The sequence below is a fragment of the Drosophila gunungcola genome (assembly GCF_025200985.1).
Source record: "Drosophila gunungcola strain Sukarami chromosome 2R unlocalized genomic scaffold, Dgunungcola_SK_2 000006F, whole genome shotgun sequence".
NCBI lineage: Eukaryota > Metazoa > Arthropoda > Insecta > Diptera > Drosophilidae > Drosophila > Drosophila gunungcola.
Genome location: NW_026453168.1, coordinates 1,628,515 through 1,642,220, shown reverse-complemented (window position 1 = coordinate 1,642,220; position 13,706 = coordinate 1,628,515). Strand labels below are relative to the sequence as shown.

The 13,706-nt window shown below is 47.7% G+C and overlaps 3 protein-coding genes across 4 annotated transcripts; all 3 read right to left on the bottom strand.

Moving 5' to 3' along the window:
- Positions 1–1,491: 1,491 nt before the first annotated feature.
- Positions 1,492–3,648, bottom strand: LOC128254896 (uncharacterized). Of its 2 annotated transcripts, XR_008267584.1 has the most exons (4): positions 3,422–3,648; positions 2,575–3,359; positions 2,272–2,506; positions 1,492–2,196 (listed from the first exon to the last, which is right to left on the bottom strand). XR_008267584.1 is itself a non-coding variant. In XM_052984251.1 (3 exons), the coding sequence occupies exons 1-3, from the start codon at positions 3,495–3,497 to the stop codon at positions 2,354–2,356; spliced, it is 1,014 nt and encodes a 337-aa protein (XP_052840211.1). In that variant the 5' UTR covers positions 3,498–3,648; the 3' UTR covers positions 1,492–2,353. The 2 variants fall into 2 exon arrangements, 1 of the variants encoding a protein (XP_052840211.1); XM_052984251.1 differs by having other exon boundaries at positions 1,492–2,506.
- A 1,468-nt stretch (positions 3,649–5,116) lies between these two features.
- On the bottom strand, positions 5,117–7,123 carry LOC128254846 (carboxylic ester hydrolase). The gene is made up of 4 exons (XM_052984159.1): positions 6,957–7,123; positions 6,780–6,905; positions 6,495–6,718; positions 5,117–6,433 (listed from the first exon to the last, which is right to left on the bottom strand). The coding sequence occupies exons 1-4, from the start codon at positions 7,008–7,010 to the stop codon at positions 5,152–5,154; spliced, it is 1,686 nt and encodes a 561-aa protein (XP_052840119.1). The 5' UTR covers positions 7,011–7,123; the 3' UTR covers positions 5,117–5,151.
- Positions 7,124–7,675: 552 nt separating this feature from the next.
- Positions 7,676–12,895, bottom strand: LOC128255132 (uncharacterized). The gene is given in 3 exon segments (XM_052984663.1): positions 7,676–9,668; positions 9,765–10,745; positions 10,747–12,895. Coding segments are annotated over 3 exon segments (4,191 nt in total). The 5' UTR covers positions 12,706–12,895; the 3' UTR covers positions 7,676–8,417.
- Positions 12,896–13,706: the final 811 nt, after the last annotated feature.

Genomic DNA, 13,706 nt, shown 5'->3' with positions numbered 1-13,706 from the left:
TTAAAAAAAAAAATCTATTTCCTTTTGAAAGGGAAAAAGTACACAAAAAAATTGGGTACATTACCCAATAAATTTAAAAACACACAACGCAAATAAAATATAACCACTTATTAGCTAAAAAAAAAACGTTTATTTTTATTAAATTAAAGCAAATTTGTGAGAATATATAAATAAATAAAAGACAAATTAAAAAGTTGAATTTCAGGGCTACAATATTTTACAGGCCAATCTATTTTAATTGGCAATCAATGTGTAACCATTTCTTTAACTTAAAATTCGATATTTAGTTTAGTCCAAACTATTGCTCTTGTTGTTAAGGTTTATTGATAAAATAATCTTGCTGCGTAGTTTATGCAAAGTAAAATGATGTGCTGTTAAAATTGATTGATAAAGTCATGTCAATACACCCAAACTGATAAGTGATAAGAAAAATAAAGGATTTATACACTTGCTTTGTGCATACCCACTGAAATTTACAAACATTATGTGGGTCTTCGATAAAACACAAGCCACACCTTTTATTGAAGACCTTAAGTTACCGTTTGCTTTAAAAATATATATTTTCGTGGAGGCAGATCCACTGGGAGAGTGGCCCAAAGAAGTCGCCGTGCTTGGGGTTATTTTTGGGCGTTAACTCACACCTGCACGCCCCACTACAAAGCGCTAATTCGCTGTGCGAATTTCGCGATTTGACCAGTTCGAAGCGTCAGAAGAAGATCGAGCGGCATTTTCAGGATCCACGTGCGTTCTTCCCCACGGAATGATGGATGGTCCAGTTCGGTGGTCAAACTCCTTATCAGGGTGCTTGACACGAATTAAGGCCAAGTGCTGATTTCGGCCAAACCACAAGCGATAGAGCGATTGGCGATCGACCCTGAACTTGATGGTTAGATCGATCAATCGAATGTCTGGGGCTCTTTTGTGTGCGTGTTATAATTGGCACCTGGGCGTTATATATAGAGCCATAACCGTGGACCAGCTACCGGTTGCCAAGGGAGCCGCACATTCGCTAATTGATTCGCGTACTGTGACTCCAAGGCAATTGGACAATTGTGGGCCGACATTGAACGGGGGCACAGATTGGCCGGCAAATTGTCTCGCAGCCACGATGGCGATAACCAGTTTGGTCAATTGCGGCGAGTCAACGACCAGTCGACCCCAGCACGTGCCACATCCACCATGATCCGTCCCCAGTGTCCATTCGGTAACAAAGGAAAATCTACGCAGGTAGCGTAAGCAGACCACAAATCGATTAACTCATGGATGACGCAGTGGTAGCAACACCTTTCCTCTAGTCGTGACCAAACGTCGATTTCTTGGCAGATGAGTTGGGAGTGCGAGGTGCCTGTTCAACTGGTTATTGGATAAGGCACGTGCTGATTCACCACGAACTGTGTCACCATGTGATGAAAGCCCAAACACCCAAGCTGGGGATGATCTGCGGAGGGAGAGGGCGAGGTGATGCCCGGCCGCACTTTCGCTACGCTCTGCTGGGATTTAGTTGGTTTATTTATCAGTTAATATACGTATTTGAGTGAGTTGCGTGTGTATACATATGAATAAATTGGCTTAAGAGCTACTGACCATCTCAACGATCTTACAGTTACATTGCAGTTACATGTTTCGAGTAAATACTGTAGTTCGTACATACATAATCTCGTGAGCGTGTGTGTGTGTGTGTGTGCCTACATATACTTTATTATACTCTGGATTGAACAATTGACAACTTCGGCCAGCACACAACAAGGACATCTACAAGCGCGTGGTTTTTCTAGGCGTACAAATACATAACATACATCTATGCAGTACAGAAACAGGTACAATCTATGTGGAATGCTCGGCCAAGTCCTGGCTGGCCCATGGAATATTTACGCTAGCTAATACAGAGACTAGTACTGTGTGGCTTTCGCTTATAAATAATTGTTGCTTAGGTAAATAATTGATATAATTTCATAGAGTACGGTAATACCAGTGAGATTTCATCAGTGAGTAAACAATTTGCATCGCCAAAAGGCGGCTTCAACAGTTACAAATACTAAATCGATACGGAGCGTTGAAGAACATAAAACTTAAATATATACATCTGTAAAACAGTGAAGAGTCTCTGGGGGAGTATTCTGGTATTCTTGATTGCTGGTTATCTGGTATTTGGTTCGAAGTGAACACATCGACAAAGGTGACGTTTGATCGCTAACGCTAATCACAAAACATAAAATCAGTCCTAACATATTTACATGGAATGCTGATCTGTTCAGATAGAGATTCAATTACCTAATAGGACCAATACAACAAGTGTGCGATACCAAGTACTTGCTGATCTGGCACAAAGCGGAGCAACCCCAGCCGCGGATCCTTATCTCTCCGGGAACAGCGACTCGTAGCTGGGCGGCAGATCCTTGGGCGTGGCCGGCTGCTGTTGATGCTGGCCGTGCTCGTGCTCGTGCAGGACGCTATCATCGTACTGTGACTGTCCCGCTGGTGGCAGTTCAATGGTGGGCACATCCGACTGAAAATAGCGTTACCAATCATTTCCTGATCTAGACAGCGACAGCCCTTGGGGCAACCTGTACTCACCCTGGCGCGTCGCTGGTTGAAGCGAGCAGCGGAGGCCTCATGAGCCCGCTGCTGCACTGTTATGCAGTTCCAGTACTTCCAGCAGATCCACACACAGAAGCCCACGCCCAGCATGGTGAAGATGAGCGACGTTAGGGCCGAGATGGCTACATTGGCCGTGTCGATTTCCTCGGGCACGATGGCGTCGTGGAAGCAGGTGCCCTCGTCGCGACACGGATACAGGCAGTTGGTGATGTTGTCCCGCACAAAGTGCCGCGAGATGCACGAGTACTGGTCGTTGGGGTCGCACAGGAAGTCTCCGTTAAACTGGCACTCGGAGTGGGCCGTGAGCACCATGCGCAGCTCCAGCGGATCGCCGAGTATATGGCGCGATCGATCCACGAAGATGTGCACGTTGACCTCGCGGTCACGCTGGTCGAAGATCAGTCGTCCGGCCGGGCCGTCAATGGAGATGTCCGTGCAGATGCGTTCGCTGGGCGATCGGTTGCCGCTACTGAACTGGATGTAGTCGATGCACTCCTTGGACACGGGATCGCGCCGGAACTTGAGGCGCGTGATAATGGTGTAGATGCCGCGCGGGGGCCGCTCGCTGGTCACCACCCGGAACTGGCAGTCGTACTTGATCCTGTTGGCCGCATGGCCGTGGGGCAGTGTCAGGTTCCACTTCTGCGTGATGATTGCTCCAGAGGTGTCTTCGGACTCCAGCCGCACCGTGGGATCGCCCCGGAATGGCTTGGCCAGTGTGTAAAATAGTTTGTCCGAGCACATGTTGTCCTGGAGGCGAACTGGGAGGGGCCAGACACAGAGTCATTAACATTTCCTGGAGAGGATTGAGAGGCACACTCACCGTTCTTGTAGGCAGTGGAAAAGGTCACCAACATGGCCAGTAACCAGAGTGTCCCGAAGCAGACCTTTCCCAACATGTTGGCACTTGTCCCGCGTCCCCACGTCCTGCGTGCGTCCTTGCTGTTCCGTCGCGACTGGGTTCAGCTAGAATCCCAGCATTTGCATTTATTTTAGAATTAAATTAGAATTTGTTTATTGCTAAATTGAGTTTAGTGTGACCGTTGTCGAGCCACTGGAAAATACCACGTGAAAAATACCTCAAAAACCCAAAAAAGTTTTCTAGCTGAGACTCAAACCACAACCAAAAAATATTTTTAAACGAAGGTAAGAAGGACCGTTATTTGCAATGTATGGAGGTTTTATTAAATTAATACATACACTCGCTCTCAAAACTCTGCGTACACGCCAAAATTAAACAAAAATCAATCTTTTAGACAGCATATCTTCAAATGCAGGATATTTATTGAACTACATTTTTGGCACATCATAGCCTTCCCTTTTTTTTAAGCTTCCGAAAAAATATTATTTCTTTAAAATATTTTATTATAACTAAAAATGTAACAGGAAAAATAAAACAAATATGGACCCACATACATACTTCTCAACGAACACTATATACCCATTTACTCTACGAGTAATGGTAATGAAAACGCATTCGTAATCCAATTCGTAATGGCAATTTTCGCTGCTGGGAAAACTCGCCTTAAAATAAAGGTATTAAGCACAAAACAGCTCAATTCATTTGCGTTTATTCAGAAATTGCAAAATGTTCATTATATACATGGTGCTGACGGCAGCATTAGGCCTGCCTTTTCTCGATGCAGCTTTTCGAGTGCGATCGACTATTGATAATGGTAACCCATATTTAAAACAATGATAAAATAACGTTCCTTATTCTTGGAACTATCCTTTAGGAATACCTAAATACCTGAATTTTTCAACAAGCCCATTCGTAAAGATCGGCGCTGGTTATTATTATTTTGATACTAAGGTGAAAAAGAATTGGTTTGATGCCGCCCAGTCTTGTCATCGAAAGAACGCCCATCTAGTAGCATTTGAGACGGTTCACGAGTGGGACTTGGTCAACCGGTATATCTTTAAAAAAAAATTAGAAACCCTATACTGGACCGATGGTACGAGTTTGGCCAATAAGGGAAAGCATTATTGGTTCTCAATAGGCGACCCAATAACGGCGAATATTTGGTATCCAGGGGAGCCAAATTTTCAAAACGGAAATGAGTTTTGTGATGAGATGGGCTACCGGCGGACTGCAACCAGTTACTTATTATTGAACGACAGAACATGTGATAATTTGGTTAACTACATTTGTGAAAAAGATTATCCAAAGACAGCCTCTGTCGTTGTATGGTAATAAACACATTTTTAAAATTAAAGTTTCTTTTATTTTAAATTTAAAAAAAAAAAAACTTTTTTTTCGGAATTTATTAGTTTTTTGCTCTTTTTTAGAAGTGTGTGTTTTTTTAAAGTTTGTTTGGTAAAATGTAAAAGCTAATATGGATTTCATCTTAAAACTCAATTTGCTAAAATAAAGGATTAAGTAACAACATAAAATCGTTTGAATTAATCAATGAGCATTTTAAAAACAACAAATTAAGGTAATCTATTTTCTCAACTTTAAATTTAAAGGTTTGCTTACAACTACAAATTATTTTATATAAAAATTAACACATTTCGGTTAATTTAGTGAGGGTACTTTAATAGGGTTATGACTTAAAGTTTAGCTCTCAGAGCTTCGTAGCACTTGCTCCTGTATCTCCTGTACATGCTCCGCCAAAAGTCCATCCTTTCGCCATCCGGATTGGCGCACATCTTCAGCTCCCGGTCGATGAGTAGGCAGTCCAACTGGAAGGGTTTGCCAGCCTGTGGTTTCTGGACCGGAGTCCAACTTTCCGATGGCTTGCCATCGCGAGCGAAACTCGCCCACATCTTACAAATTCGTTCCGTAACCAGCAGGTCATCCTCCCTCATCTCTGCGTCCTCTCCCGCCATTTGGAAAATATAGCAAATATCATCCGCATGGGCCACTCCACGCAAATCCTCGTTCTGGAAGATTTTCTTGTACATATTCCGACCGCCCACGTAGTCCAAGCGATAGAAGTACAGAGGCGATTGCGTCTGACAGCTGGCGTGGATCTCCGCTGCGTGCTGTAGGTCCATGCTGAAGTGGTAATCGGTGAATAGATCCACTAGGTTGTCCAGATTTTCCCTGGTCAGTGGCTGGCCGTTGAAGTAGAAGGCTCGTATGTCTGAAGCAGCTTCCTGGGCCACCGGAGACTGCGGATCCATCACCAGATTGCGGGGAACCATTCTGGCTAGATCATCCTCGTAGGCTTCCAGTTTTTGCTTGGCCTTTACTACCATGGCCAGTCCCTCGGCCGAGTTGTAGCCCATTATCAAAGGCATTCCTGCGAGGGAGTCCTTTTTGCACATCAGCTCCAAGACGTTCTGGTCAATGAAGCTGTCCGGACTGCTGCTATCCTCCACCACTGGCTTGAAGGCAAATGGCAAGTGGCGTCGCCGCTCATCGGATGTGAGGACTTTCATGGTGTTGCCCAAAATGCCAGTGGGGGTGACCTCCTCTGACTGCAGGAAGGCCAGGAGTGCTTTGGTGTCGCCGCCAAAATCGCCGCCACCCAGTAGCTTGGCCAGGTGGCGGGTCTTGACAGCCGCCTCGTTCTGGAACACCCACTCCATGTTGCCCGTTCCACTCTGCATAATGGCCTTGTGGAACAGTCGGTTGGCATGACGGGCGTAAGTGTGCAGATGCACTGAAGCAGCGCCCGCACTCTCACCGAACAAGGTCACATTGTTGGGATCGCCATTGAAGCTGGCTATGTTTTCCTGCACCCAGTGAAGGGCCAGACGCTGATCCTTGAGCCCCATGTTCCCATGGATGCCCTCCTCGGGTAAGCTCAGGAATCCCAGGGCTCCCAGTCGGTAGTTTAATGTGACTACAATGACATCCTGCTCCATGAGCTTGGCGGGAAAGTGGCTAAAAGGGGTTATATTGTTATATTAGATTTAAATATCAAGTGGAAGTGAAAGACACCCACAAGTCACTGTTGCCATTGCCGAAGAAGAAGCCACCTCCATGTATCCAGACCATGACGGGCAGCGGAGAAAGACAGTTCCTCACTTTGGGTGCATAGACATTGAGGAAGAGGCAGTTCTCGGAGCCAGCCACCTCCAGGGTGAAGGGATCTCGCTGGTGGGACACATTCCGCTCCTTGCTGCAGTCCAGTTCCTGCTCCACAAATCGTTGCAGTGGCCGGGGGCTCTGGATTTCGAGTTCAGGCAATGGATTACAAGGGAATCCCTAATGTTCCTGCTTAACTCACCCGGAAACGCAGTTCTCCCACAGGAGGTTCCGCATAGGGAACACCCAGGAAGCTGTTGAACTCCAATCCATTGGCCAGCTTCTTTTGTTGGCCAACCACAACGCCTTGTTTCACGGGCACTTTCACCTGGAAAGTTCGCAGTTTAAGTAAATGTACTGAGGATTGGAATTAACTCACCTTCATGCTGCTGCAGAGCCTGGTAAAAATGAATCTGCCGCCAGAGCGAAGCATGGCAAAATTAGTTATCCGCCCGTTGAGATTTCATAAACAATCTAATCGCAGGCAATTATTCGGCAATCACAAAACCTGAAACCGCTGAACTTTGCTCGTGAAAAACAGCTGACTGTGCTTAACCCTTCGATGGTGCGACGGGTTGTCTGGACTATATCATTTACTTTAACCTTTACAGTATAAATATTTTTTTAATTACAAACTCAAATATTTTGTAATTAGTTTCAAGTAGGTAATTGGAAGTAGGTAATTGGCTTTGTGTAAGAAGGTTACTAAACCTATAAACGAAATTATTCCTTAAGATTTAAAATACTTTTTGAGAGAATAGCAATTTATTATAGTTGATTAACTTTTGTACGTCAATTCAATTTTATTATTTGTAACTATTTTAAACTAAAATGTAAGTATGCAGTAATAAAATAATTTATTTTTATTAAACTTAGATTGAATTTAAATGTTCAAATACAATACAAATTTTCCGAAAACTTGTAATAGCCAATTTTAAAGTAAAAAACTAAAAATTATAGGTGTTAATTGGAAAGTTATGTTCATGAAAATGCAATGCATTATTCATTATTCCATTAATAGAATTCATTGGCTCTATAAGAAAAGTAACGAATTAAATTGTTCTTATATCCACCATTCCATGATAAAAACACTGTCGATTTTACACATTTAAAGTTACATTTAAAATGTTTCTAAGTTTTATTTGACTAGTTCCATTGCATAAACGTTAATACAAGTTCATTTATGGGTTTTCAATTTTCTTTTCGAGTTTTTCTCTTGTGTTTTTAATGAACTCTTGTCCGTAATTTGGCCAGCGCCCGGCGATCGAGCTGGCAGTTTGGGGTCGGGGAAATTGGTGTTTTAGTCAGAAGGACCCTTGGAAGGGCCCAACTTGAAAAAGGTTTGAGCTTTCTCCGCCCCCAAACAGGATGGCCAACTCATCGAGGGACGTGGCCGAACGTCGCGAGCTCTGTAAAGTTGCGCTTCATTATGGTAAGGTATTGTTTTGGTAAGGTTAGGTAGGGTAGGGTATAATAATTGTTAATTAACTTTAGTTTAAGCATAGTTCACACCAAAAGTCGGAAACATTTACACTTATGTACACATTTAACACACATACATCCAACACTTAATAAACATTTATATATATATATAGAATATGTAGTAATAGTAATATTTAGCAAACATCGAGAGCATCATCTCGTCAATCCCCTTCGGAGAATGCCATCTTATTTAACTGCTTCGAGACTCATTTAGCCATGGTTTCTTGTTTTACTTGTTGCTTGTCCGTTGTGGTTGCTTTCATTAAAATAATGGTCACAAAAACTGTGATTACAAATAGTAAATTGGTGTTTTGTTCTTAATCTCCTTCCTTTCGTCGTCAAAAAGTTGTTGATCTCCTTAAAATCGCCTCAAAGCCAATGTGCGCTTCAGATATAGGCAAATAGCGCGATGAATCAGCTCGTACTGCTCCGAGTTCTGGACCATTCCGCCCCGCTGCAGGCGGAGATTGCACACGATGCCCAGCACGTCCACGAAAATGTCCGGCATCTTGGGCAGGCGATCGAAGGATGGGGGCGTTTCAACCGACTCCGCCTCCACCTCCGCCTCCGCCACCAGGTGATCCAAAATATGCCTGATGTGCCGGATGGTGTTGCAGGTGAAGCTGCTGTCGCTGTCCGTGGGGCACTGGTACTCCTCCACCGCGCTGCTGGTCAGCGATTTGGTGAGCATTCCTGTCAGCGAGTAGGCCAACGATTGGCGCAACTGACGCACTGCATTCAGGATGGCCGTGAAGCAACCGGTGCGCCCGATCCCAGCCGAGCAGTGGATCACGGGTAGCGGCTGGACGGCATTGAAAATGTCCTGCTGGTAGATCTCCAGCCGCTGAGCCGCCAGGTGGGCATTCCGCTCGCTCCTACTCTCATCGTAGTTGTCGAACTCCGACTCGCACTTCCCAAGGTTAAGGACATGCAGGCAGGTGTCCAGCAGCGTGTTGATGTCCCGCGGCGAGTGGTGATCCGGCCAGTCCGGATACCAGTAGTGGTAGCAGCAGATCTTCTGCAGGTGGTAGCTAGCACTCTGCGGCACACGGATGCAATAGAGCACCACCAGCTTTCTTACCGAGTAACCGTTCCGTCGCACAATGCCCACGTTCTTGACCAGGAAGAAGCTTCCCTGGGCGGGCAGAGCCTCCAGCAGATCGCCATCCAGCGTCACCTTCACCGACTCCACGCCGATGTGCCGGCCACTCAGCTCGTAGTCAATCACCTCCGAGGAAGCGGAAGCCCCCACAGTGTCCGGCACAAAGGTGGGCGTCAAATGCCGATCAAAGTACTCCCGGGCCGCCTCGCTCAGCTGAAACACCTCGCACTTGGCGGCCACCGCAAAGATCTCGTTCAGATCGATGGGGAAATAGACGGCGCACTTCTGGCGATTCGCCTCCGTGAAGTTGGTGAGCATGACGATCTTTTGGAAGTACTGCTGCAGGATCTGCGCCCGGTCCATGTGCGGACTGCTGCTGCTCCCGCCATCCACGCAGCGTCGTATATAGCGCTGCGTGTTCTGGTATATCATCAGCCAGAACTCAAAGATGGTATTCGGCAGCGGTCCCTGCGTGGCCACATAGCACTTCGACACGTAGTCGGGTCCCTGAAACAGAAGTTTTAAATGGATTATATCGAACTAATAAGCATGGATTTACTTTCGAAAGATCTATCTCTTTACTATCGGTTTGCATTTTCTAACCTTGATGTAATTGGCATTGATGTAGGGCATGTCCTCGCTGGCGGTCACGGAGCTGGTGCGCTTCACCTCCTCTTGCAGATTGATCAGCTCGCTGGACTCGGTTTCGAGCAGTACGCGGGAGTGCTCGTTGGGCAGGATCGTCTTGTAGCGATTCTTCGTCTGCGAGCCAAAGACCATGGGCTTCTCCTGGTGGTTGAGCGGCAGGTCCCAGAACTCCTTGTGCAGATCCCGAAAGATGCGCTTTTGCTCGGCTTCCTCCAGATCCGGAATCGATTGCACGATCCTCTTAACCACCGCCTGGTAGCAGGCGAGCAGCTCACTGTCTTCCGAGCTCGGTGGAACAAGGTCAGTGGGCGTGTCCAAGTCCCGCGCATTGGAGCCCAACACTGGGGGCTGGTCGATGATGTTCCTGTTGCTCTGGTAGCTGTGATCAAACACATGGTTCAGCCGGATCAAATCGAACTGATTGAGCGGATTGGAGGCACTCTGAAGCATCTGTATGCTGGCCAGGTAGATCTTGAACTCCTCGCTGGTCGTCTGCGGCGACAGAGGTCGCGTCATTATGTTGCGCACGGTGCCAGCGCAGGTGCACGTGGCCACAATGCCCTGGTCCGCGCTGGCCGCCTCCACTTGCGGATTGGGCTGCAAGTCCGAGGCGGATCCAAAGCACACCTGGCCGAAGAATTTCTGGTTGTTGGCCTTGCTGCTGTTCAGGTTCTCGGTGCTGAAGAACTTGCGCTGATGTGGGGCTTGGTTGGCGGCGGCACAGCTGCAGACCGTAACTTTCGGCTGCCCCAAGTCCTGGACCTGGATTTCGGTACTCGCTCCACCCACCACCAGCATGCCGCCCATGTTGAGGGTGAGGCTCTGATTGGAGCCGCGGCGCTCAAGCAATCCTCGCTTCGGAGTGGGCACATTGGATCCGGAGCCCGAGCCCGAGCCCGTGGAGTTGGTGCGCATGTTAAGGCGACTGTACTTCTCCGGCGCTCAGCATGGCCTGCTGCTGCAGCTGGTGCATGGAGTTCAGGTCGCCGCACGAGGTGGTGGTGTGACCCGTCTTCAGGGTGATGCTGTGGTTCGACCCCCGCCTCCTGAACAGCCCCTGTCGACTGCCCTGGCTGCCCGCCAGCAGGTGCGTCTGCGGCTGCTGCTCCGACCTGACCTGGTTGGCATTGCCTGCGTCCAAATTGCAGCTGGACTTGGAGTTGAGTATGGAGCCCAGGCTGTAGTTGGACAGGCTCAGGCCGCTGTTCATCAGGTTGCCGCACGAGTTGTGCAGGTTGAGCGTTAAACTGTGAATGGATCCCCGCCGCTGGAGGAGATTCATCGAAGATGTGGACACTGTAGTCTTGCCCTGCAGCGCTGGCATCGGCAGGTCCATGGACTTTTGCTTGAAAGGCGATTCCTTGGAAACGCCGCCCGAGGGCGAAAACTCCATCAGGGTGATGCACTCGGGCAGCGTCTTCAGGTTTGTGCTGGACGAGTGCAGCAGCTGATTGTGCTTGTGGGCGCTCCTCGGCGCCAGGCTGGCGCCCATTCCGAACTTGGAGCCGCCGTCCACGCTGCAGGCGGACTTCAGCTCGCTGTCGCCCAAACTGGGGGTCAGACTGGCGTCCGAGTCCAGGGAGCTTTGGGCCGTGGTGCTGCAGTGCGGCGGCGGCACCTGATATGGGTTCTGCTTACGGTGGTACATCAGCCAGTCAGTGGTGTTGATCCCAGGGGACTTCCGGCGCGGAGTGCGCCGCTGGCTGGCCAGACTCAGGTGACTGTCCAGACGGGAGAGCGAGGTCGAGTGGATTCCGGAAGCGGGCTGCTGGAGATGGTGATGGTGGATGACACTCGTCGATGGCTTCGCCTGGCCCGACTCCATGTCGTCGCAGCTGCCGTGAGATTCGGTTATGTTGTGCACCACAATCGACAGCTCCGACTCATTGGCCGCCGAGTCCAGCGAGCGGGCCTTCTCCTTGGTGCTCTTGATGGTCGGCGTCTTTGGCTTGGGCAACGGCGAGGCCTGGCCCGAGCTCTTGATGGGCACGTCCGTGATGCGAATGGTGAGATTGTTCTTGTTCTTGCGGTTCTTTCGACCCTCCGACTTCTGCTGCTGCTGCTCTGGTGGTTCGGCCATCGCGGGACTGCGATCCCGTCGAGGAGCCTCCTCCAAGCTGCCCGTATCCATGGGCGCCACCTGCACGACATGATCGATTTCCGGGAAGCGAAAAAAGTTGCCATTCTTGTAGCCAGCCGAGTTGATGATGTTCAGTGGCGAACCGGACACGTTCAGGTTGTTGATGGAGGACAGCAGTTTCGGGGAGTAGCTAAGGCGACTGGCCTCCAGACCCGGCGTCGTGGAGGATTCATCCCTGAACAGGATGGTGGGTGAGTTGTGCTCGCTCCTTGACAAGTACATGCTGTTCTCCACGTCACGACCGCCCTCGTCAGAGCCGCCTTTGGGGATGGTGTTCTCCTTGTCAATGCCACGCCCACCGCCCCGCTCCTCGCCAGCGGAACTGTTGATGTGCGGCGGGCAGGATCGGCGGTCGTACAGCGAGAACCTCTTGAACTTGCGGCTTAAAGTGGGAGACTGCGAGCTCGGTGGATGGTGGACATGGGCCGCTTGGTGGGGACTAACAATGGTGAACTGCCGGGGGGTGAAGGCCTCCTCCTCCTCCTGAGCCTCCTGCTCTGCCGACGACTCGGGAATGCCCGGGACACCGCCCTCCGCTGTGGGCGAGGGGAACTCGAAGGATGTCTGCAGGAACTCGAGGGGCGTGAAGTAGGGCGTGCTCTTGTTGCTCTCCGCATCCTCGCCAGCTTCCAGTGGGGTGTACGGGGTGTAGGGGGTATAGGGGGAGGAGGAGGAGTCGTTCGTGGGGCGGGGGGTCTGTGGGTAGGGGTACTCAATGGGTGCATTCTCCTTGTTGTTGTTTCGTAGCTTGTCCATGATACACACACACAATTGCCAACGCGGGGCGATCGCGGCGCAGTCGCTCCGCCCGTTTAGTGTCTTGGCCTCACTCGATCGGCATTATCTCGCCCGCACAGTTAGCACTTCGGAAAATTCCACAAATCATGGGAAAGCAGCGTTTTCTTTTCACAACATTTTCTTTAGAGCGGGTCTCTCTTACGATAGTATCGACATATCGAATATTTGTGCTTGCGAAACACAAACATGGTTTTCGGTTTCGATAGTAATCGATAACTTTATAGTTTCTTTAATTAAAAAAAATTTTCATTGAAAATCTTCTTCAACAAATATCTTATCTTAATATTATTCATGGTAATATGTACGAAAATGCAAAATAATTCCATACTACCGAATGAGTTCAGCAAACAATTCGAACTTGACAGTTAACGATGTTTTTCTAGTGTGTCCGCGTTCTTCGCGTTCAAATTTCTGAAGAATCAAATAAAAAAAGGTGGTTAGCTTGGACGTTTAATGAAGTGTCTTTGCTAAAAACAGTGACTACAGTGATTTGCAGAGATTTTAATTTAAAGTATTTCATCAAAACATTTGGTAGCTTAAATAAAATAAATGTCTTTCTAATTCCAGCCGACAAATAAAATTTCATGTTGATTTGACAAATATTTACACTAATCTAAAAAATTGCTATTTTTAATGTATATCTTAGGAGGGAACTTAAGAAAATTGTTTATTTTGTACTGTGTGTCAAGTAATTTATGATCATGGGACACAAAATAATGACTGCAACTAAAAACTCAAATTGTTAAAATTCACTTTTGCCCCAGGAGAACTAGTTAATTAAAGTTTTTATTATCCCAACAAACAATCTTAAACTTTAACTCTGTATAACTTTGTTGACCATGATTGTCCTTTGTTTAGCGTACCTCTCTAAGGAATTTTTTAAGGTCGTCACTGGGACGAAAGTTAAAAAACGTGTCTATTCTTAAAACGATAACAATGTACATTTAAATTTTAACAAT